The sequence below is a fragment of the Corapipo altera genome, unplaced genomic scaffold (assembly GCF_003945725.1).
Source record: "Corapipo altera isolate COAL_440 unplaced genomic scaffold, ASM394572v1 59, whole genome shotgun sequence".
Lineage (NCBI taxonomy): Eukaryota > Metazoa > Chordata > Aves > Passeriformes > Pipridae > Corapipo > Corapipo altera.
This window is the reverse complement of record NW_020884917.1, coordinates 1017361-1042688: the sequence shown is the minus strand read 5'-3', so window position 1 is coordinate 1042688 and position 25328 is coordinate 1017361. Positions and strand designations below refer to the sequence as shown.

The following is a 25328-nucleotide window of genomic DNA, read 5'->3' as shown; positions in this document are numbered from 1 at the left end:
ATTAATATCGAGTATAAATCAAGTGTTCTGATACAACTATACAAATATAGCCATGATCAGTATCAGAAAGCAAACACTCACATCTCCTGATCCTTGAGAGGTTCCATCTCCTTGATGATTTGGGGAGGAAGAATTGCTACAGATTAAAAAACAAAAAGAAAAGTATTACTAGAATTTTATGAACCAGAATATTTAAGTGTTGTTGAAAAATAACTTGAAATTCCCAAAACAATAAATATCACAGCTGAAAGACATATTAAACACCACATAGATTGAAACTTGTTAAACTCAAGAGAAAGATCGTCCCACTTCAATATGGAAGTGATCTGGTTCCTATTTTATATATCCTTTATACACTGGAGAAGCAGATTTACCAACACTCAAGGGAGGTTACATGGCCACTTCACTGCCTCAGAAGGGTGATAGAGGAAGAATTAGTAAAATACAAGGCAGACAAAAACCAGTATACAGACCAGACAATACCACTGTAAATCATTTTTGGATCAAATGCAAATTTGGTTATAGTAGTTTAATTAATGACTCAATATAAAATGTTACCAATGCAATTTTTGTTGAAATGCTTGTGAATTGCTGGGTTTTTTTTGGTACAGATTATATTAACTGTGTATGAGGGGAATGAACTGTTCTTAATGAAAAAAGCTAAAAATAGTTTCCAGTCCTTCCAGGCAAGGACTAAATTAGAATAGTTAAAAGGTAAAGTATTTGCTATATGACAAACAACAAGAAGTTGTTTTTAAAAACATATAGGAAGAAAGAAAAATGGTGATGCAGAAGTAATGACCTTATAATTGAACCAAATGATACAAGTATCATACTATAAAATGAATATATAGGTCAATATGATCTTTCAACTCCCCATGGAATCAGAACATAGTTGCATGTACTCAGAAAACACTTTTGAATAAGACTGATTTTAAAATGCTATCTTTAATTGGGGTACAGAATAGAAACCTACCTGTCTGGGACACTGTAGGTATTATGCTGAGCAGAGGTAAAAGTTGGAGCAGGAGTAGGACTGTTGTTTACAAATGTTGTAGGAGTATCAGGCCACGGTGAGCACTGAAGATAAAGAATTAAAACTTGAGTTTCTCTTGACAATACATTCTTTACTCTGATGCACAGTTGTTTAATTTAAAACCAGGATTTTATCCACAGAGTATTCTGATTTGCAATTCCAAATCAAGATTCCCTCTATCACACACATTACATGCAGATATTCCAGGTAAAAATCAGTTCTATCTTGTTCTTTCATGAAGACTCCTAGTTATACTGTCTTCTGTTTAAAAAAATTAGGGTATTATTTGTAAAACTGACAAAAGACCTGTACAGATTATTCAGTCTAAAACAAAGCCAACCAACTCCCAGCCATCTGCTGGAAAAACACTTCTTTCATCCTGCAGGATGAAAAGGCTGTTTAAACTGCAGGTATAACAACAATAGGTGCTCAGTAATAGTAAGTAAAGCTATGAAGCTAGATTTTATCTTGTGGATAAATGTACCTGCCCTGAGAGCAATCAAATACACACGGAATTTTCAGTACAATTTTTTTTTTAATTTCAAACTTTTTATTCGTTTACAGTAGGACTAAAATATGTTTACTTACATGGACTGATTTCTCTGAACTGCTTGGTAAGCTAGAAGTTTTTACACAAATTTAAGTCATCACAAGGATAAGATAAGCCAGCTGTCAAATTCTGTCAGTCTTTTTTTGGGTATTTTTTTAAATCACGATGATTAAGCCCTTCAAAACAAGGCTACCTTTAGTGCTTCTGATAGTATTGAAAATCCAGTATTTTAAATTAAAACAAAACCCACATTTTGGTATCTTCGAAGACATAATTAAAACAAGCAAGTAGCCCAAGATGAGGTAAGCTAAGACCATGCCTGTTAAAACAACAAAGATTTCTGATATGCTTATCATGCACCAGCTAAATACCTTGTAAGGAATTTCCAGAGTTATATCATAGCCTTGTAGCGGGGAAGAGGAGGAGGGAGGAGAATAAGTATGAACTAACATCAATGCAAACTTATTTCAACAATTTTGTGTTGAAAGATCTTTCTGCCATCCAGGGTAAACAGTAAACAAGTGCAACACCAACCAGCTGCCATCTTCTCTAAGAGAGGCAACAACATTTCTGTGCTAGACTCCAGTCTTCAGTTGTCAGAGTTAAGATAGCAAGTTCCCCAGCACAGTGCACAGAATTTAAAAAAACTAAGTCTTGCAGGCAAATAGCTTAAAAATTAGGAACATTCTTTATCTGTCTGACATTTGATTCAAACCAGCATTTTTGCTACCTACTGTATACACAGCCTTTGATTATGCAGTCAAAGCCACCCTTCAGCCTACAAACAGTGCCCCCCACACAAAGCACGCTCCTCTATGACCTTGTAGGATGACATGTTCTTCCTCCTATTCTGTATATTCCCATCTGCTGTTTCTCTTCTCAAGCTCATTTTTTATGTTAATATCAAAGATGATGTACTACAACACATACGTAGTTACAAGAGGCCTTCATTCCCTAATTATGTGGTCCAAAGCCATAAGCTGAAAATAAAAGCTCAACATAATTATGTTAACTTTGTTCTTCTGAAATATTTTGAAAGAGCTATTAATGTTCTTTAATTTTCTGACATTCTCTCCCTCTATTTTAACCTAAGATGTTTATGTGGACACACAGATGCAAGCTCTATATCCTTAGCCACCATTCCCTAACAAGATTCTATTCACCATATATTTAAATTCAGGGTCAGCAAAGAATGCACTGGTGCCAGAGAATGTCTTTTGAGACATTTCCCAAGGCAGGTAGTGCAGGTAATGTTTCTGTCCTTCAAACCAGCTGAAGTTCTTCACAACAGAACTCTGGGTTTAAATCCAGGAAGAAGCAAATTTTAACTATTTAGAGAAACAGAATGCCAACCCAAAGCAAGTAGCCTCTCTTCTCCCATAAATACATTTTCCTACCTAGTCTCCTCTTCCAGCAAAAACATCACTATCTATCCACTGAGACTGAATCAGTTGGTTAAAAAGAAAAAAAAGTAGAAGTGATATACTACTGCAACATGCCTATTGGCTCCGTTCTCCTTTCTTCTGTCTTACAGGTTGTGGAGGGAAAAACGAGTATTTGAACACTGAGATACTTAATTCTGAAAGGTTCAAGGAACAAAAAAGTCTTCCAGCAATTAACCCGAGCTGAGCTGATTATGTTTTCGGAATCATTTCCATGCACAACTGCCCTACACTTCACAAACCCACAGGTTCAGAAAGACAATTAGGCAAATGCCTGGGCATCAAATCCAGTAACACTAAAAAGACTGAGCAGATGTGCTTTCTAACATCCTGCACGATGATTCTGGATCCTAGGGGGGTTGGGTGGTTACAAGGAGAATGGATCACAGAAAGTGGCAGGGCTTCCCTGAAACAGCACCTGCCATTCCCACTGTGGGGCACAGGACACTGGACTTCACAGACTCGTCCTCTGATCAATCAGGATATTTCTCATATTTCTAAGGCAAAACTGTGTTAAGCAAAGGACATTCAGGAAGATAATGATACTAATACTGAAGTCCCTGGCCAATGAACACAACACCAGGAGAAAAATGTCATTCTGTCGCAAGGAAGCATTCGACTCTGTAAAAAGTCATCACAAAACAGAAATAGGATTGGCATTATACCTTTACCTACAATACACAAAAAAATATACACTGCTGAATTTCCAAAGATCAGGTGTTTGAGGTCTCAAGGCTAACTGACCTCCATTACTAGTACACTGATACAATACTACTGATACAACTGTACTCCGTAAACTGTGTCTGATTTCCAAATGTGGATTAATTCATGAGAAGGAGAAAACTTATTTTGGTTTCAAATCTTTAACAGCCTTCTGTATAGGCCATGAATGAAGTTATGAAGTGTTGAGCAATGGTTTTACTGATTTAAAGAGAAGATAACAAATCTTTCTAAGAACGACAGAATGACTTTCCAGATTCAGTATATACAGCACCTAAACTCAGAATGTTCCTAGCTTCTGAGGAACTGCAAAATCTCAAGCAATTCTAAGCCACTGTTCAATGTCCTTCCCCTTCCTACTTCCAATCTACTGGAATATGCCCAAATTTATGCCTTTTTTTCAAACTGAACCTTGACAAAGAACTCTATACTATATTCAAATGCCAAATAAACATGAAAACAAAATATGGTAAGTCTAATTTGTTCTCCAAGTTAGACTTACTATACTTGAGCAGACAGAATCATCTTTAGAAAGCAAAGATCATCAATTTTCTCATATATGGTATACAGCTTTTTCAACAAAGCTATAAAATACAGGGGGTTTGCCCCAAACCAATACAGTTGCCAGCAAAAGCAAAAAACTTATGTGCATACAGACTTAATTGTTATGAGTGCAGAAGAAGTTATTCCCAAAATATGAAGTCACCCACATCACATATCCTGTATGCTGATACTGCTATACAAAGTATAGATATTGAAACTGAATAAATACTATGCTCATGTTGCTAAATTAGTTTTGTTCCAGCTCCACTTCCTGCTTCATGTAGCCTCTAGAAGATTTTATATTCTAAATTTAAGTCACTTACAGAAAATATTTAACTTCTGCTCCAATATTTCATGTCCAAAACTTAATATACTAATTGATTTCAAGGCCTATACCAGGAAGTCTTCTAACTTCCATGTGCTCTATAATGACCTTTATCTGCAAAAAATTACCATTTGACCAAGTTTAGTCAAATTGTAGTTTATATATTCTAGCTCATGACATATCCTATACACTAATATAAAAATCAACTAAGATACTGCAGACAGAAAAAAGTTCAAAGACCCAACTACCACAATCCAAATTTGCCTATTTTTCCAAATTCAAAGCAGGAGAAAGAAAGAATCTGGTGGGGTTTTTCCTCTTCTGCCTCACATAACCACTGTCTTCTATATATTAAGAGAGAGGAAACACAAAGTGCCTTCCTTCACAAAATGGTTCCTGAATGAAGGTCATCTGTAAATAAACATCCCCTCTGCAGTCCAGAAAAGAGTGTTGAGTTTGTAGCCTTTTATATTGTCCCAGTTAGGGGGTAGGACCAGTTTATCAGTATGTGGGAATAACCAAAACTGTGTATTCTACACCCTCTGTGTCATTCCTGACTGACTGTTAATAATGGATCATTTGCAGCAGCTGCCCAGGGTATCCTGACACCTCAGGCTACAAGCTGGGTGTTAAAGAAACTCTGTGAGGGTTTCTTTGTCTTCACACCTCGGGGAGGCATTAGCACCTTCATACCCAGCCTGAGGGGTCATCTTTGCTAATGGGCCATACCGACTGGCATAATAGGCAGCTGCAATGACCTACACTACCAAAGACTCCAAAAATATCCTTTGACTCACAGAGTCAGAGTAAAAATCCCCACCCTGGGGGAGGTATTGGACATTCTCACCTGAACCTGAGCACATATAATCTTGGGGTTTTGGGACTTCTGGTACCACTCGTTGGATCCAGAGGAGGACCAGAACTTCAACAGGACTGCGACTGCCACTCTTGGTAAGACTGTGATCATTACTCAACAGAACTGCAGCCATCTTCTGGACCAACAGGTTTCCTTTCCTTTTACTTTGCACCCAGGGGGACCACGTGGTGCTCAGCACAGGGGCTAATGCACACTGTTCTGCTCTTGTCCCAAGGTGCAGGGTTATACATCTGTCTTTGGGGGTTAAAACCAGGTTTTCTCTGTATCACTGCATTTATTGTAACCTTTTTAGTAAATTGTAACTCTGACTTGTAATCTCTCAAGTTGGGTTCATTTGTCCCACTGGTTTACTTTTAAACCAGCGCATATATATCTACAGAGAAAGTCAGTGCTCCATAGCATGAAAAAAGAGTCTTAACAAGCAGTTTAACTATGTGTCTGTTTGGAAAATACTGAGATAAGCACTGCAGAAACTGCAACAAATGCACTGAATTTTGACAGATCAGGTGAATTAAGAGAAGTCATGGAAAAGCATACCTAGATGGCACTGTATAAAAATGAGTGGTAAAGAAAAGATGGGTTATGCTAATTAGAAAAAACCCTCTGGTTCTTAGGAAAGAGCAGAATGGCTGTTCAGAAATGAAGCTTCACTCAACTCCTTGCATTGTGTTATAATCCCATACAAATTAAATTGGAAAGAAAACATATTAGATTCAATGTTTTCTGAAGGAAACACAGTGAGAAACTGATCTCTCCAAATCTGATTATGACTCATCTGGAAGTAATCATTTAGGGGAGAGGAAGAAAAAAGAAAGAAAAAAATAGAAATATCCAACAAATAGAACAACAGAACCTTGGAGGGACAGAATAAAAAAAACAACACACAAAATGAGATGCAAAAAGGAATAAAAAAGACAGCCTATATAACAGGTTAGGTGTAAGCGGAAGATAAGAATACACAGCTTTAAAAAGGAAGAGAACTATAGATTGTATCCATATTAATTTTCAGAACTCAAGAAAAGGTAACAGAGAATTATTTCTGGGCATCTACGAAGCAGCACTGGCTAAGTAACAGCCAGCACTCCTGAATGCATCAAGAAAAACATACACCAAACAATACTGTTTTTCTGTAATGGAGCTACAGTTCCCAGGACATCTGAAGTAAAAAGATACATCATACATAATATGTAAACCAGTGTCAATTTTCATACTTAGATGTATGGAAACAGGCCTTCACTTTTTGTGTCTAAGCCCCTCTTTGACAACTGTACTGCATAAACAGAACATCTGATCTACATGTAGGAGGGAAGTCTGGTAACAGCCAAAGCTTCTGACGGCCAAGTCTGGGAAGAGAGATTTGCAAGGACAGAATTGCTCCAAGTAGAAACATGTATCATCCCTGTCTATATTTAGAAGGCCCCCAAGAATAAGACTGTCTGGTGACAAGAGAAGAATGCCTGATGAGTTGGCCTTCAAGATATAAATCAGATATTCTTTTTATCGATCAAAAACCCAAGTTTACATTCAACTTATATAGCTAAACGCAATGTTTAGTGAGTGTGTAGCAATTACCAAGGTACCACTATGAATACAGCAAAAATAGTGTTTCTTGGTATTTTTTTATGGGCTTGTTGATTTTTAATAATTTTGCTAATGATAAAAATCATTGTAATGATGGAAATATCATGTGTTAAATCTGCAAACAAAACCAAGTAAGCAAGGCTGAGAGGATTTCGTCCAACATGGATAAAATTCCAAATGGTCTGAACAAACTCACCGAATTATCTCAAGACAACATTTTATTAAGGGCAAATGCAAACCAGGAAAAGTCAGCTGCACAATTAAGAGAATTGGAAAGCTGTGCATACCTGTTATTCAAAATAGCCTGTGGGTCATTGTCCTTTATGTGCTTTGGGAAAGGCATTAGAAGTCCAGTACTGTCCTACCTCAGCTTTTTTTTCTGTACAATTAAGGTAATGCTTCCATTCATAGAAGCTTAATATTTCAAGAGATTGTCAAGAAAAGATTAGACAATTTCCAGGTATCATTTAGCTACAGCATGTTCTACTCTGGACACTGAATTTGTTTAATTTTTTTAAAAATACTTTATTATTCTTCCTATAAGCAACAATCATTCAGTGAAATAACAACAGAAGGAGAAGAGAGCATAGGGTAAAGAATAACACAGAAATCCCTCAAAGACCAGCTTCAAAAGATGCTTTATAAGTGAAAGTGATAAAATCCTGTTTTGTCCTGCTTCTACCCCAGGGCCAGCTGAAACTAATAAAAGAACACTGTGCCAAAAAATCCTTAAAGTGTGCCTTAAAAGAAAAATCAAAACGAAAACAAAACCAACCCAACCCAACAGCCAAGAACAGTAGAAGGTAAATTCAGGCAGCTTAGTATCTACAATAGTTTCAGGGTGTACAACATAAAAAAACCACCCACAAATCCTTCAAAGAACCCATCTGACTAATACTGCTTGTTCCCTGCCACCCATTACATGGTTTATAAAGAAGAGGTATATTCTGAAGTATTTTATAACCAAAATATAAAACCTTATACATCACTTTCACAGATCATAAATACAAACCAAGTTATGTCTGAGGGACAGGAGTCAGACAGTCATTGCCTAAGCACTGGCAGGAAATTGCAATTAAGCACAGTGTGCCCGTTCAAAGAACAGTCAAACAACTGTCTTGCACAGCCATGGTATTAAATGACATTCAAACTTGCTAAATGAAAGATGTGGGATTGTTTCTCACAAACATGTAAGGTCTTCATGATATTCACCTTAAGGAACAGCATTTAAGAGATCTAAAATGTTAACCCCTGACAGGATGACTCCAGAGGATATACGTTAGGGAGGGCACAGGATATACGTTAGCTTCCTTTTGGGGTAAACATACAGGGCTAATGTAACACTTTAGGAAGATGAACAGACACTTCTGAGCTGCATTTAACCTGCCTGGAGCACAGTATGTAGATGGTTAAAGGAAAAAATCAGTAACAACCATCTACAACACCTGGCACTTTAAAAAATACTGATGTGCATGACAACTTCTGTTGAACGTAAGTACAAACAGGGACAAACCACTAAATTTCACTGTTCTTACTTGCACTAATTACATACATTTAGGAAAGTAAAAAGCTATTTCATTTAAAGTCACATAAACTGAAAGCTCTTGACTTTTAAGTTACACAGTCCCTCTGCAACAGTTTAAGTGTTAGATTTAGGAAGGATTCCTTTGCTGAAAACAAACATGGAGTAATTGGTACACATAAAAGTGAATAAAATTAAGACACAGCAATCAAAATATTTTTACTTAATATAATGGAAGTTTCTCCTATATCTAACACTGCACAAGGTATCTTGCATAATCAAAAGGTAAGCAGAAGTCCCTTACACTGCCTCGCTTTGCCAGAGAATCACCGTAGTCTGCTGGCAAAGTCCGCTTGCTGGACTTTTTCTGCTCATGTTCAACTGCATCTTCAATTATAGGCTCAAGCCTCATCTGGACAAACACCAAAGATGTGGATCAATTTCTTTTCATTATACAGTGAGGAAAGATCTAAAAGCCTTTTAAAAACTTCTGAAATATTCAGAAAACCGCATAGAACTCACTGATGTTTAAATTAAGAGAAAATGCAAAAACCTACTGAGGCTCTGGCCTTAAACTCAATAATCTCCGTAAAACAGACTTTGAAGCTCAAATTTGGTAATTAAGTTCTAGAGTCCCCCCTCTTTTTGTTTTTGCTTTTCATATGCAAGATTTTTGGATCTCTATCAAAAGTCTTGAGGGTTCAGTACAGTCAGTCAAACAGCGTTCAATCTTAGTGTGGTTTAATATAAGAAACTATCAAGTATCTAAAGGCAAGTTTACCAAACAATAGCTTAAAATTTAGTGTTGCTGCTCACTGGACAAATTTGTCAAATAAAAAGCTTATCTTTATGTAGAACTAATTCTTCCCCAACCCTTCCAAGACTGCAGCTAAGCAACATGCTGTATCTATGTATTTTCTCCTGAGTCAGCAGATGCAATTTTATTTTATTACCTCTGTAAGAACTGTGGTGTCATATGAAGGCTGATACTTCTCTTTTTCATGTGCAGTTCGCTTTTCCATCTTTTCTCTGTCTGTTTTCTGTTTTCTGTCTGCTCCTTTGGGCTATAAACGAACAAGAATGCAAGTCGAAAAGGGTATTGAAATCTGATCTCAGAAGTCAAGCAGTAACATCACGATGTTCTGCATCTTTATGAGAACTTCTGAGAGACTTAAGGATCTGTTTTCTGCTGTTACCTTAAAAACTTTGATTTGACAACTAGCTGAATGCAGATGATCTGTATATTCTCCATTTTCAGTCTGTTTAAAAGTGTCAACCTGAATCCTAAAAGGAACTCCTTTCTCTCCTCCGTGTTTACGAGGGGTAAATTCAGTGCTGATACAATGTACCTGAAAGGAAACAATGACCAAACAAAAACAACCCTCAGAAGCATTCCAGACATAAATTTTATTACATGTTACCAACATCACATACAGTTTCTTGCAATAAATATTAGCAGAGCTATAAAAGGTCACTGACTAGAAGAGTTTCTCATCTCATGCATCCTCATGTCAGGGTATTTTCAAATATGCCCAACTCTATAAAAGTCCACAGGCCTTTAAATCAGTATGGAATTGCCTCAGGTGTGACATCAGAATGAAATCTGGATTTATATGCTAGAAATACCCTTAAAAGATATCTAGGGAGAAAATCAGTGCAACAGAAGGAGTTATGATGAATCTCACTGGACAGTGCTCCCAATTTCTTTTTGCTTCCTTATGGAATTTTAAGTGAGCCTTTAGAATGAGTGAATTATAGTTGCATAATATGTATCAGTTCCATTTTCAGTCTGTTACCACTTCTAAGGAAGTGCATAAACAAAAATATTCAATAGTTTATCTTGTACTTCTTCAAGGAGACTACATTTTATTAATTATGTAACTCCTACTAAAAAAAGTATCTTTTATTATACTAGATCAAAATTAAATTATTGACAATATGGAATTTAACCTATTTTGACAGCCTCAGTAAGAAACACTGCTATCTCAAACTTTATACCTATACCTTCTTATAATAAAACCAGATCTGAGACAAAAGGTAAAAATCCCAGTGCAAATCTGAACATTCCATATTAATAATTGCCAAAGAATGTTCAGTTGCTCTGAATATTAAATACACAAATAATAAAATTCCTAATACAAGGAAGCCTATTGATATAGTAAGAAACATCTCTGAATATCTGATTTAAACCCCTCATTTTTTAACACAATACTTTTCATTTTGTATCCTCAAGTCAAGATTCTGCTTAAGCCCACCACCACGTGAGCTTCTCATTTGAAAAAAGAAAGTAGTAATGAGAGTTACTGAGAGGGATATTAGTTAATTCTTATACTTCTTATAACTATTTTTTAACCATGACAGCTTTCTTCAAAGAGTTTTTTGAAAGTTTTTTATCTATTTTTCTATAAACTCAAAGTAAATTGAAAAACCCTACTAGGGACCTTAACAGAACTATGAACCTTTGTGGTTTTTCACAAAGATGGTATTTAATGGCCATCTCACAAGTAAGAAACTGAGACACTTTGTAGTGCAAATATACTAGTGATTGTGACCTGAAAGGCACCAAACACAGACATCCAGTCAAATAAAGTTTCAAACCTGAATAAAAGCAGATGTACATTTTGTTGGATCCCATAAAAATTCAACTGCATTGAGCTGGCTTGGATTTGTCTTGATATCAATGACTCCAACAGACATTGGAATATCTATTAAAATAAGCAGCATATATATCAAATTAATAATATTGCAAGAAAACAGTATAAATAAATTGTAAAAAAGGTTACCATCAGCATAAACAAGGCAGGGTGGAAAAATGTGGGCTTTGGTGGCTTGGCATAAGCCCAGAAACAGTTTCCTAGGATATGAAGAACTTAGTAGATTCAACATACAAAGTACTCAAGGTTTTGGGTGTTTTTTGGTTCTCCTCCCCTGCTGCCATCCCAAGTTACCCACCAAAAATGATCAAGTTACGCAAAGTACAGAAACCACGTGGGCGCCATTTTCACAATCTACTAGACGTTACTTTTGTCTGTGTTCACCTAATTACTGTAACATTTAGTAATCAAAATTAGAAAGATTATTACATGTGTAAGGTCGTAGAGTTGCTATCTTACTTTTATAGCACTTTTTATAGTTTTAAAGGAATGTGACAGTGGTAAGAACATGTATATTCAAAATACACACGATGAGAAAGTACAATCCAGAAAAATTGGTCTGTCCTTTTTCACCAGTTCCAGTATAAGTATGAACATGATCAACTTAAATTTGAGAAGTGAATTTCATACAGTGGCAACCAACATAAACAATTATACCTAAGTCAAGAAGTCTGTCCCCAGGGCGGTTCCACTTCCAGCCTTCCAGCTGTTGGTGCTCTGTATATTGCAATCTTCTGTCATGGAACACAACTCTTATAATACTCTAATAAAGAAGAAAACAAGCATCTGATGACCCACAAGTTACTGCACATTTAGAAACAGCCTGAAGATAAAGCTCTAAAACAGTTCAAAATAGCCACAGTGCTGATAAATACATGTTTACAGCAAAAAATTTGGCAACCATCAGGATCCCAAAATATTCCGGAACACAGAAATAGAACTGAGCGGGAGATACTTGAAAACGTGGTAAAAAATGCAAGAGAGAATTACATCTCATTGCATATTCTAAAGGTCACTATGAATTACATGCAGCAAACTGAGCAACACTGACAGCACAGTATCAACGCTGTCTAGGCAACATCAAATTATTTTAGAATGCAACACAAAAAAAGTGGTGAATATTACTGACCATTTTTTCAGTGGAAATGCTATGATTTTTTGTGGTACATTCTAAGAAATAAAATAAACTCCCTTCCTAGTATTTATAAGCATATTTACAATCTATGATTTTAATTAACAGAAAGAAGGGATAAAAAACCCTTCCAAATTTTCCCAACTACTCTATCTGAAATATTGATCTAAAAGAACTACAACACGATTAACTTTATTCAGGTAGAAGCAATTATCTAACAATTTGTGACCAATTTTGGTACTGCTAAATGTATGAATGCACATACCAAACAATTTGTTACATATGGGGGGGGGGGAATACTGCACACATTAATTGCTACCCAACAAACAGAATACAGACATGTTTGCATCATTTTTTTTTCCATTATTCTACATTCTTCCCTGTATTAACAGCAGCCAAAAGAGTCCACAAAACCCAAGAACTTTTAAATGGAGTGCCTCTTCATTGCATTTCCTTGGGTTTATTTCAAAGATAACACACACAAACATACCACTCCTTCTGCACTGCAAACTGGCAAGTTTGGAACTTGGAAATATTTGCAGCCACCTCCACCACCATGAAATGCCTTCTTTGGTAAAGTACTGGGATTCCAGTATTTAAGTGGCCAAAACAGAAAGTTAATTGATGCAGCATTACAACACCTTGCTGTGGTAAAATTTACTTTTTTAAACTTTTACACTGCTTTGTCCTATTCTACCCACCAAATGACTCATCACCCATATATAAACCTAGAAAATTACACCAGAGAGATACCCCAAGGCTACAAGGACATAGCACCTAAGGGTGCAAATATTCCACATGCTTATTGCAGCAAGTCACCATGCCAGGTTGTAAAAAGTTTAATTACATAACTCACGAATCCCAGTTTTATGCTCACGTTTAACAATTCCTGAAATGATCTCTGAACAACTATCTCACAGGCAAATAAGAACAAGCCATAGGACTATATAAGCAAGTCAAAGTTCACAAATTATACAGCCTAAAGTTGACATGTAAAGATTCAGCCTCCCACAGGCACGCTGTTCCAGTGCACTTATCAGCACCACTTTCAAAGTGACTTTAATTCACATTTTTCCCTTCTTTCCTAATATCCGAATAAGACTTTTTAGATAATTCAATAAAATCAATCATCAGATGCTTAAAATAAAATCAAAACCCTTCCCCCTTCATCACTTCTTTTAATAATCTGCACCATGAATTGGTAATTTTTTAGTCTGGCTCATTCTTGTACTTCACACTCAGATCCACAGTACCTTCTGCTAACATTAAAGTACAAGGAGACAAATCTGCTACTGGGAAAAGGAGCTCAGCTGTGGAATAAACTGCTCAACGAACAGCAAAATTAGAGAGATCCATTTTCCTCTGGATATATCTCCAATATCCCACTGCTGCAAAAACCACAGGTTGGCTCCAGGTATTCCCCTATAAAGAAACATGCTCACAATACCTCCACTTCTATCTAAATGATCTTCCAGCTTCCTCCTACCTCTCCTAATCACTTGAAACGGACAATGTAACGGCTCAGAAGATGCTGGATACAATCTACAAACAACTATCTTAAGCTTTGCAGAAAATACTCAGGTCTTCAGTACACACAACTGTGATATGCACTGGATATTTATATTCCCATGTTTTTATTTGTAAACATCACTGGTCCACATATTCTGAACAAATACCTAGTGACGGCAGAAAAAAAAAATATCCATAGAATACAGTCTGTTAGTAACACTAGCAAGAGAACTTAAATTCACCTTCACCAGTTTTCCATTGATCTCTGGTATGTCTCCAGCTTTCCGATTATCTAGCATCCGTATCTCATAGGACTGACCTTCAAAGAGAAAAACAACTGTATCAGTGAAAGAGTCAGAGCACGAGGTTATTTTGTGTTTAATGCAGTTAAACTAAAATTCACAGTTTGCAAGAATACCAGTACTTGAAACTTGTGTTTGAGATCTTCACAGCAATGTGCACTTCACAGCATGGAAATTAATGGAAAAAAAATGAAACTTTTTGGTCCTTTTAAAACTACAGATACTTTCAAGGTTTAAGTATCTCATTGTGCATGAAGTGTAAGTACTTGTTTCTATATTTTTTTAAGAAAAAAAAATTCAAAGCTGAATTCCTTTACTTCTTCAAAAAATGATGAAAGGTAACTGAGAACCATTAACTGGTCTTCCAAAACAAACTCTTGCAGAGTTTTTATCCTTTTCCCACAACATAAATACTATTCTCCCATGTTTAATTTTGTCCATGTACCTGCTGCCTTCGTATGATTTTTAGGTTTTGTATGACTTCAGAAATAAGTCTTTAAAAGGGACAGTTAGTGTTTACATCAAACTGGTAAGCCTGAAGTAATCTATTTGAACCACAGGCATTTTTTTTCATCTAATGTGAGCAGCATATATTCGTTTGCAAAAATCACATTTCCCTAATTAAAATACAGGACAAAATAAATTTCAACATGTTCACCAAGATCAAATGCAGTAAATTCATCACCTTCTACACTGCACTCCAAACTACCTTTATGCTCCAATGTATAGCACACTTAAAAGACATTTTGACTTGCCCTACAAGGTAATACCCTTGTAAACAAGCAAATGATTTCTTCACCTCCTGTCAGTGCTTCACAGACCAAAGTTACCTCCAGCTGTGGTCCATTTCAGGGGTTTTTTTTGCTGTAACACAATCAGTACATTTATGTAGATACTCTACACATGTACAGGCTTTCTTTACCCCAGCAGCATGTGAACATTGATATAGTCATTGATGACATAAATCCATATAAAAATTAGATAAACCTAGTGCAGTTGGGTAAATAATAGAAAATTTCTCCTCCTATATTTAAGAGGAAGAAACCTTTCTCCTGTCAGTGAGACTTGTTCAATTACCAGTGTTATTTTACTCACAGAGATATTTATAGTCAGCACTTTTTAAAATCTAGCACTATTAATAAACTTCTGCAAGTATTTCTCTGTTCTTTTTCATCATTTTCTTTGGGCGAGGCGGGTGAAGAAAAAAATTCTGATTGCTTCCTCAAAAAGTGTAGTTAACCTTTTTTAGGTACAAAGTAACAGTATTAAGACTGAAAATTTGGTAAAGGTCAAAATCAAGGAATACCTGACTTGAAAAATGTAAGAATAACTCGGGAGGTTTTCAAGGCAAAAGAGCAGGTAAACTCCATTCTGGAGTTTTGGACATGTAGCTGCTCTGGAACTGTGAAAAGCACCACTTGCTATGCTGCTTGCACTACTGATGTATGTGCACTTCAGATGCCATGCTGGTTTACCAGAAAGGGTTTTGGGGTGTCCTCATAATGATGCTTTAGAGGTTTGCTTACATCCAAATGCTGAAGGAGACCCTGTTTAAGCTTCCTTTTTTTGATGCTGTGTTTCTTTTTTGTACATCATTCCAAGCCCCCTCTGCTCATCAACCGTGTCCATCACTGTCTCAAGTACTCCTGGTCACTCTCTCCCTCCCCCACTGTTCCTACTTCGAAGCCCTCCTTACCAAGTCACCCATCAGGCTGGCAAGGATACCTTTTTGTTCCCCTTTCCAAGCTTGACCCCATCTCTCCCAAGCAGTTCCTTGCACTCACAGAACTTCAAGCCAAGCCAACCTAAAGAAAACTTCCCCCTTCAAAAGCAATTCTCTCCCATACCCCTTCTGTTATTTGATATACCTCAAGCTGAACAACAGCCAACTCAAAACACTGTCCCACAACTCCAACATGCATTCTCAATGGACTCATCTAAGAGATTTCATAGTCAATAAGAACCCTGGAAACCCCTGAACAATCAACCATCACCACTCCAAGATCTGAACCTCTAGAATCAGCTTCAGCTGAACACCTGATCATCTTAAACATTCCATTAGCTCACAGAATATCTTGAGTTGGAAGGGACCCACAGGGATTGAGTCCAACACCCCGCTCCTCATAGCATCACCTAAAACTAAATCACATGACTAAGAGCATCAGCCAGATGAACTCTGAACTACACTCTTTGCTATTCTCATTAAAATACTTACTGACAGGGGGTAAAGTCAGGACTTGCTTAAGTACTGCCTTAGGGAATGACACCACAGTCTAACAAATAGGCCAAATTTTGCCATTGCTTCTGACATTCCCAAGCCAGGAAACTAAGACAACTGCTGATGAAATAAAGAGGGTATTTGAAATCCTGAAAATTACTTAAACCAGACACAGCCTGTTAATGGGGGCAAACTAGAAACCAGACAACTGAAGTGATGGGGATTTAAATTGTTCATTTTCTAGAGGACTTAATCCAACTCATTACACAAACATGTATCAGCACAACTCAGTGTTGCAAACCAATCCTTATTTTAAGCTGGTTTCACTAGGAAAGACGTCATGTCTCAAAACTATCCCAAGATACACATTTTTACATATATACATACATATGTGCTTACAGCTAATAGAGAAATTTTTATGAAAAGGTCTTAACCTAGGCAGTAAATATACCGTCTTTCTGAAGTACCAGCACAGAAAGGAAGTTGGCCAACTGTTTTTTTTTCTTCCAATATTTATTTACAAAAAGGTATACCAACGCTCTCATTTTTCAACATCAGCAAAGTTACTGAGGACATCAAAAACCAGCAAAATTTCTTTGTCAATGAAATCTTTATATTAAAAAAGATTTTCAAAGGCAGAAGAAACATTTACAGTCATTTCAGACACTGTCACTTAAATAGCAAGCTCTTCTCAGAAGCAAGATAGCAAGCACTTTCTTCCTTCAGGCCACCGCCTTGTGCTCTGTCTACTAATTGCAGTGCAGCCTATAGAGATTTCGAGTCAACACCCACAAGGAAAAGAAAGCTGAACTAAATCTAGGAATAGTGATCCTAAAGCATTAGAGCCAGAGGAGAGGGATGGAGGGGTGGGAGAGTTCAAAGCTATTGATATGGGGACTAAAACAAATAAGAAATGATTTTGAGTTCAGAATACTAGTTGATTAAACTTAGAACTTCAGTGGAATTTCCAGAGGTGAGGGAGGTTATATCCTATGGCAATGACTACATTCAGATTATTTTACCCAGCAGTCAGTGCCCTCTCTACAAGAAAAAATCCCAAATTTGCATGCAAATTAACCACAGGCTATGAGGAAAAAAACCCAGCACAATTCAGGTGACATATTTATCTAATTAATTTCTGATACATGTGGACAGACAACAGTGAAATGCATACAAACTCCAAAGGTATGTACAAAGGTAGCTGCACTTGTGTTTATATTTCAAACATAATACTGTTCTGGGCAGATATGCATAGCTAATTTAAGAACAATTACAGTGGCCTCTGTTGTGCAACACTTTTTGTTCAGGGATTGATACTGTAACATTTATTTTGACTTTTGAGGGTTGTTTGTGTGTATCTTATGCAAATATCCAACTAACTTGCAACCATCGATCAAGTCTAAACAGGAATGCAAAATTAAACCTGTATTTTAAGCTATTACTACCTGGAATCTGTCTTCTAAAAGCTCCATTGGTTTGATTTTATTGAGGGATGTGGGGGATGGAGAGGGGCATCACACAGCAGGAAAAAACAAACCAAACCAAACCCAACCCCACCAGACTCTAAAGGGGAAGTAACAACATACATGAGCCTACAAGCTAAACAAAAAACAAGACTACTAGTAAGGCATCCAAGTTAATTTTTTACATACATTCATTTTGGATATACAGATATACGTGTATCAAAACATGAAACACCATTCCAGTTTTTAGACCTGCACCACAAGCTGCCTTCCCATGTGTATACCAACCTTGATTCAAATATGTGAGAGTTTCATCATATAATTTTACTGCTGGAGATGTTGCAGCACACATAACATACTGGAAGGGTGGATGTTTGGTCTCATTTTCTTGTGGAAGGCTGGAATCTTCCTGTTTGAAAATAGGCAGTGCCAATACATCACTGAAAAGAACAAAACAAATAACTTTGTGAGACTGTTGGCCCTGTTTTGCCTAGAGTTAATGGAAAAAAGTTATTTGTGACTTAAAAAACTTCACTATGAGATACATTGTGTCACTCAGTTTATTAGTGAAACCTATATGAGCAGTACCCAAAACACTGTCCACCAGAACTTTAGGCTAGGATACATAAACAATGCCGTGGGACCTAAGCAGGCAATAAATAAAGCTGTGCTGTTCCTATGAAATTTTAATCTTCAGTTCTTGCCTCCACTGAAAAAACCCAGTTTTCATTAAACTTTTTGCCTGTCAACACAGGTAAGCTTGCCTAACAAACATGCAGATGAAAGTAAGGCTTTTATTTTCTTCTTTGAGATAATATATTCCCCAAAGTAAGTTACTTACACTGTGAAAGTATCTCTCCCCATTTAGTACCATCATATCTAACCTATTAATTCTGTGGACACTGAAGATTCTTCAATCATAACTTTTCTTAGGCTTTAGTCCAAAAATGATTAAGTCACAGATTCACAAAAGTTATACAAAGTTTATGCCAAGATTCACTTCACTTAGGTAAGACTTACAACCACCAGAAAACTTTAGAACTGTTAAATTTTAGAAGAGTAAAGAGCAATCCATGCTGTCCACAGGCTGTTGTAAGAAAGACAGCTTCACCTCAACCGGCAAACACATCTTCTGCTTTCTACAGAAATGAGTAATCTGTATTAGCAATAGATTAGTCTGCTTTGTATACAGTAATCCTTCATAAACTAAACTTCAAAGAGTTTTTCTTGCACTGAATTTTTGTTCATGATGAAATCATCTGCAGATCTATGAAACTTTCTTAATTCAGTTTAGAAATATATTTTCAAAGATTTCTCACACCACCTCATCTACTGACTGTTTTTAACCAACATGTATCTTGTTTTATCTCTTACACTGATCATAAACAAAGATTTAATATACTTTGTAAAAGAATTATAGCTGTCTTATCTGTATTGCACTATTATTTGCACGTTGTACTCAAAAGTTTTGGATTTAAATTTTTTTCTCCGCTGTTCCATTTCTGCAAGAGCTTACTTTATTTAAAGAGAACTCTATTATAGATTCCTCTTGAAATCCAGCTTATATCAAGACACCCATGCAGGTTCCTTTCTACTAGGGAGGGACCACAGAAAGTGCTACAAAGAGGCATGAAAGCAGGACAAGGCAGGACACTGTCCAAAAAAGCATTACAAGCCTGCTGTACCATATTCTAACTACTTCTGATGCCAGCTTCTCAAACTGGAGCCCAGAGAAGGCTTAACTAAGTTACAAAGGAAGACAATGTGAAACACCCATTTGGGAGAAGTGAACACTCTTAAAGGAGTTTACTTGTGCAGAGAAAAGGAGTACCACATCTGTTACACTCCGGATTTTAAGCCATAAGCTGCCCAGAGCGGTTCCATTTTACTGAAAACTTTTTAAAAGCCTTTTGGTTCGTTATAACCTCTAATTAGCATCTGGAGAAAGAGTTACACACTCTTCTCTAAGAGACATTCTTTTAATTTAGTGAGGAAAACAAGATATTTTGACAAAAGATTTTACAGGAGTAAAATACAACCAAGAAAAAGTATTTCACTAAAACACCCAGCACAAACACCCAAGCCACAGAAAACCCTCACCAAAAACAATCAATATACCAGCTTTAGTAAAACCCCATTCATTGGTTTTAAGTTACCCACAAGAGAAGGAAAAAGAGTAAAAGAAGAAAACGGACTAAAAGAGTAAAGAAAGAAGAAAGAGAGAAGGAGAGAGAGGAAAAATGGCTACCAACAAGATCTGATGGTTCATCTGGTTCAAGTTGCAAGAGAGGAAAGACAGAGACAGAGAGAGCTCACATGGAGTCTCTTGTATTTAGAGAGTTCAGTTTTCCCTCCCAGGCAGGATATCCAGTCAGTGCCTTCCAGGTCAGAGTGAGGTGTGCTGCAGGCAGTCACAGGCTCCAGGGGCTTGGTGTGGGTGGGTTACCAGGCAGGTCTGCCTTCACTGACAGCCCGGCTGCAGGGCATTCAGTGATGCCATGGGCTCTGTGTGGGCTCAGCCACGTTTGGTGCAGTCCAGTCCTTCTGGCTCTGCCCTGTGCCCTCAGCAGGCCTGATGTGCAGGCCTTACCACGGACCTGCAGGGCTGGGCCCAGCTCTTCTCCACACGCGCACACACACTGATGGTGAGTTGGTTCTGACCCATAACAATAATTCAGTGAGATTCAGAACCAAAATCTCACAACACCGATGAGTAAGACAGAAAATTCGGTATATTGGAGACTGCTCCTTGAGGATGACTCAGAAGAAACAACGAGATGCTCCGTGCCTTGGCGTCAGTCAGAAGGGCAGCACAGTGGCCCAGCACAGGAGGCAGCACTGTGACAAGCAGAGGGAAGCACAGTCCCAAGACAGAACTGCTGCTCACCACACACTTTGGCACATGAAACACTAGTGTTTTTATGAGGAGGAACTTTAAAATGGCAAGAACACGGAAACAAGAGCAATGTTTCAAATACACACGTAAGAGTCGAAGTGCAACAGTGAAGGTGTGCAAAGTATCTCTCCAAATAAACAACCTGCAATTCCCAACTGAGTTCTGCAGCACTTGCCTTCACATAACACACAAGACTAAGGAGAGAAGTCTTTCATGTATTTACGAAAAATATCTTTCAAGTCTTCATTTTCCACCCACAATTTACAGATAAAACTGTAGCTGGTCTGGCTTAAGAAAGTGTGATGTGGTTAATGAATTAGTTAAGAGACAAGGCATTGGAAGCCAACAAATACAAATGGAAGACCAATTTAACCAGCTTTAACCTTGCTTTGGCTAATACTTACAAAGTGGTAATGACTAATTGCCACTGAAGAAACAGAAATAAAGACATCCAACTCCACAATCCTACAATTTAGTTGTAAAGAGAGCATAATGTTCATTTTTAAATGCCACCATTCCAAAAAAACACTCCAGAAAACAGTACAAGGCAAATTTTTCTTATAAAAGAGTCTTCTGGGTACTAGTACATTCCAAAGGAAAAGAGACAACAATGTAATTTAAAATCCTTTCCAGACCATCTTTAAAAGAAATATAATTTAAATAACTTTTTGATTTCTTCACTCATAAAGAATGAAATATCAGTGTTTTCCCACTTGAACATACACTTTTCCCCCATCTAAACAGGGAAAATCTACAGGCAATTAAAACAGCCAATGAAGTATGAGTAAAATACTTCAAATTAAGACTTTAAAGTGTCAGCTAAATAGGGACCAGCTAAACTTCAGTGACAAGGATTTTCTACAAAACTCACTGCTCACACAGCACAGCTGAAGAAAATATGCAAAGAGTGCTCACAATTCAGAGAAGAAAACCAATGGGAAACAGAAATTTAGTATTTTTAATAGTGCTCTTTACTTAAACTGAAGATTATAAACTGCACATAATATACGTTATTATGTCAATCACATTCCCAGAAACTGTGGAGATGCTGAATCAGTCTTTTTACCACCTCTAGGCTTATAGTGATTCTACTGTAAGACCCAACAAAACAAAAAGAAGAAAAAAAACCAACCAGGAGAGCAGATCAGCCTTCTCAGCTCCAGCTTTTTTCCCCTCAGATCCTCAATACAATTTCTGCATTTAACATGAGCCAGTAGCCTGGCAGTACAAATCATCTGCCACCAGTAAATCCCCGGCAGCCTCCATGTTTGTGTACACTTATGTGTCCATCCTTTAGTTACTTTCCTACTCTCTTGGTGAAGTGTGATTTTTGCTGGTCAAGTGCAGATTAGTGACAGGGACTTTTACTGCCAACTCTGTTCAGGTTACATGGCAAAGAACCTCTTAACAACACTGAAGCACCCACTGGCAGAGCTGCCCAGATGGAAGAAAAGCAAGTGTTCCAAAATAGCTACTGCTGAAAGTATTTCAGGCTACAGGAGAAGAGAGACCTTTAAGAGATTCTGTTCTTTTTTTGCCACTGTTAACTTTTGATCTTGTGAAGTAAAGACTAATTTACTTCACTTGTCTCATTTAAGTGAACTTTAAGACTACTAAAAGCAAGCTGACATGTGAGTAGCAATATTATGAAGGACATGCAGCATCTTTCATTAGATTTTTTGATATCATTTGAAAAAGTCGACCTATCAAGGTTTACTCTCCTCATGGAAGGAACGCTGAGACCAAGTTTTTAAAACTATTAGCTCCAGTAAGAAGTCTTATCTCAGTCCCTCAGAATGTGTTATCTAAAGCATTCAAATGAAAGACATTCTTTCCTCCTAGAGGGATGAGGAAAACTTTCCCAGACAGACCCGAACAGACACAGTCTTCATCACACATGAAGAGCAGGCAGTGAACATATCCTCCAGCACCCAGTCTTAGCAAGCTATGCTACAGAGGTGCACAAATGAAATTTGACCATACAAAAGTAGGAAAGCTTAGAAGTGGAAGCAAGGTGAATGAAACACTTGAATGAAAGCATCCAGTGGGATAGATCACATGTGGGAAGCTGTCCTATGTTATATAGCCTACATGAGCATAGCACAAAAAGATAAAAAAAATGTAATTTATCCTCCCCAAGCTTGTGAAATGTGTTTGTCAGCCTTCAAAAATCACCTTCCTTAGAAATTTAAAACCCTCTTTCCAACACTTTGTCTGAAGCATTTTACAACAAGCTAATACACACATACAAAAACCCCTCAATAATAATGATGATGATAATAATAATAATAATAATCATGTCACAAAATAAATTAAGAACCTCCTGTCCTTACAAGAACAGGAACTACTATGTCATCAAAATTCAGAGTGATGTTCCATCAATCATCTGCCTTATCTGTCTTCTGGATTGTATACTTTTGGGTGTGAGTACTAAAGCATCCCAAGAACACACAGGCCTTTTGAAACTAAAGCACAGTTTACGAGGACACATACCTTGAGAAAAATTTTTCCCAAGTGGTATCTGAATCAAGGGTCATCATCTCAAAGCCAAGCTCTGCACTGTTAAGAAGTGTGAACAAGCCATAGGAAAATATAAGGCAATGGGAGGGCTGGTACTTCCTAACATTTTCCCTGTGTCTGCAAAAGCAAGTTTGATGTGAGACAAGAGCCCTGGAATTAATTTCTAGGAAACAACTTTCTCTGCAGCAGCTGTCAAGAAGTGCAACACGAATGAGAAACAGGTGCAAATGTAATGCTGCTCCTGGGAATCCCACAAGCCACCACATGGAAACTCAAATGGTTAAAGGCTTCAACTTAAGGGGTGTCTAGCACAAAATACAAGAACCAACCAATGAAAGAAAAAAGAAAGTGCCAACATCAAAACCTGTGTCTTCCTAAGCTCTTGATTGTACCAAGGAAAAGAAGAAAGTTCACCACGACAAATCCACAGTTCTCCATCCAGTCCTCCAACACGGGGAGGTCGGGCAGCTCCTCTTGTACAGATTGCTCCTATGTAGGAGTAATGCAGGAAGAGTAAACAAGGGCAGACTCGCTGCCCTGCTCCCAACCAGAGATGTCCATCCACCATGAGAGGTAACAGGAACAGAAAGAGAGTTCTAGAATTCGAAGTTTTTTCTTTAAAAATTAAACTGGCACCTGACTTTTTGTCACACACTCAACTAGGAAGAAACAAAAAAAATAACCTCAACCTCAAGCCAATGTCAGTGATCTACAACATAAGGTTTATCTTTCAGCATGTTTTATCTGTGGTAACAAACTGAGGAAGATTAGGTTTGTGGATTCTCTTTTCCTTCAAATGCCTATTTCCAGACAGGTATTTATCTATTTGTGTGCTTGCATAAAGAATCAAGCTCCAATTCTAATCAGTTCATAACATTTTATTTTACAGAGTCTAGATGTCAGTGAAAATTATTTTTTCTACAGTGCAATGCATAAAAATAGACAGACCACTGCAACAGAAGTTTTATAATGTATTCTGCAGAAAATACTGTGTACATCAGAAAAAGTAAATAAAAAATTCAGGATACCTTAAGTAAGCATTCCTCTTAAATAAAAAAAACATATCCAGCAGCAGTTTCAAAAGAGTAGGAGGTGTTAGGGGAAGCATAAACAGTCACTGTGTCTGTCATAATGTAACAGTAGCCAAAAGTAGGGCCTGAATGAGATAACTCCTTTTTTTATTTTTTTGCACAGCGACTCTAAAGTTAAGACAGTAACTGCCATGACCCAATCAAGTTTATGAGAAGCCAAAAAAGGAACGTCAGGGACTCAAAAGCTGTTAGAAGTCAACACCCTCCGTCTCTTCTGAACCTAAAAACAGAGCTATAGGTTGTAAGGTAACAATCCTTCAACTCCTTACTGACCACCTTAATGGCTACTTTGGCCTGACCCACGGAGGAGAGCTGATACACAAAGTTCCCCCACCATCCAACACTCTCCACAGCGTTAGGCTGCTGTTCATTTCAACTAAGGCAGCAGCCAGCTCCATTTTCCAAAGACACTTCAATGTCTGGGAGATGCAGCAGAGTCAAACTGACTTGATTCTCAAAAAAACAGAGGATTCTCTGGATGTAGTTTCACACAGTCTTTTATACAGACTTTCCCATTTCAGAGGCAAGAGTTGGTTTTTTCCATTTTGTTTAATGAACTTCAGTTTTTAATCTACAAATATATACCAAACAGCTACTCCTGAAATAACCATCAAGTTCCCCATGACAGGTTTGAATTTTAGCACTACGAACACCACTGGAACTGCAAGCATTTAAGTAGCTGCATACACTAAGCTTCCAATTTACATGTAAAAATTCAGTCACTAAGATACTTGTCTGTCTATTAATGCTCATTTAACTTAATTTAAATTGATTCATTAATCAAATAATTCATTAGATGAAAAATGGAATTCTGCTAGAGAGATGACAGGCAGTTCTTTGAAACTTATCTTTTCAATTAAACAGCCTCCATTTTTTAACCATTCATAGTAACCATCAGTCCCCAAAATTAGACAATTCCTATTGTGTTACAATGGATAGTATGATGG

At 37.2% G+C, this 25328-nt stretch overlaps 1 protein-coding gene across 6 annotated transcripts in view; it reads right to left on the bottom strand.

Moving 5' to 3' along the window:
* Nucleotides 1-25328, bottom strand: part of UBP1 (upstream binding protein 1) — a 53442-nt gene that overhangs the window by 7944 nt on the left and 20170 nt on the right. For 4 of the 6 annotated variants that reach the window (XM_027655837.1, XM_027655839.1, XM_027655838.1 and 1 more), the window contains 9 exons: nucleotides 18163-18314; nucleotides 14134-14210; nucleotides 11908-12013; nucleotides 11195-11301; nucleotides 9793-9945; nucleotides 9550-9660; nucleotides 8901-9008; nucleotides 977-1080; nucleotides 82-136 (listed from right to left, as the gene is read on the bottom strand). In XM_027655837.1, coding sequence (XP_027511638.1) covers nucleotides 82-136; nucleotides 977-1080; nucleotides 8901-9008; nucleotides 9550-9660; nucleotides 9793-9945; nucleotides 11195-11301; nucleotides 11908-12013; nucleotides 14134-14210; nucleotides 18163-18314 — 973 coding nt within the window. The remainder of the gene's footprint in view (nucleotides 1-81; nucleotides 137-976; nucleotides 1081-8900; nucleotides 9009-9549; nucleotides 9661-9792; nucleotides 9946-11194; nucleotides 11302-11907; nucleotides 12014-14133; nucleotides 14211-18162; nucleotides 18315-25328) is intronic. The other 2 variants (XM_027655841.1, XM_027655842.1) reach the window with 1 other exon arrangement.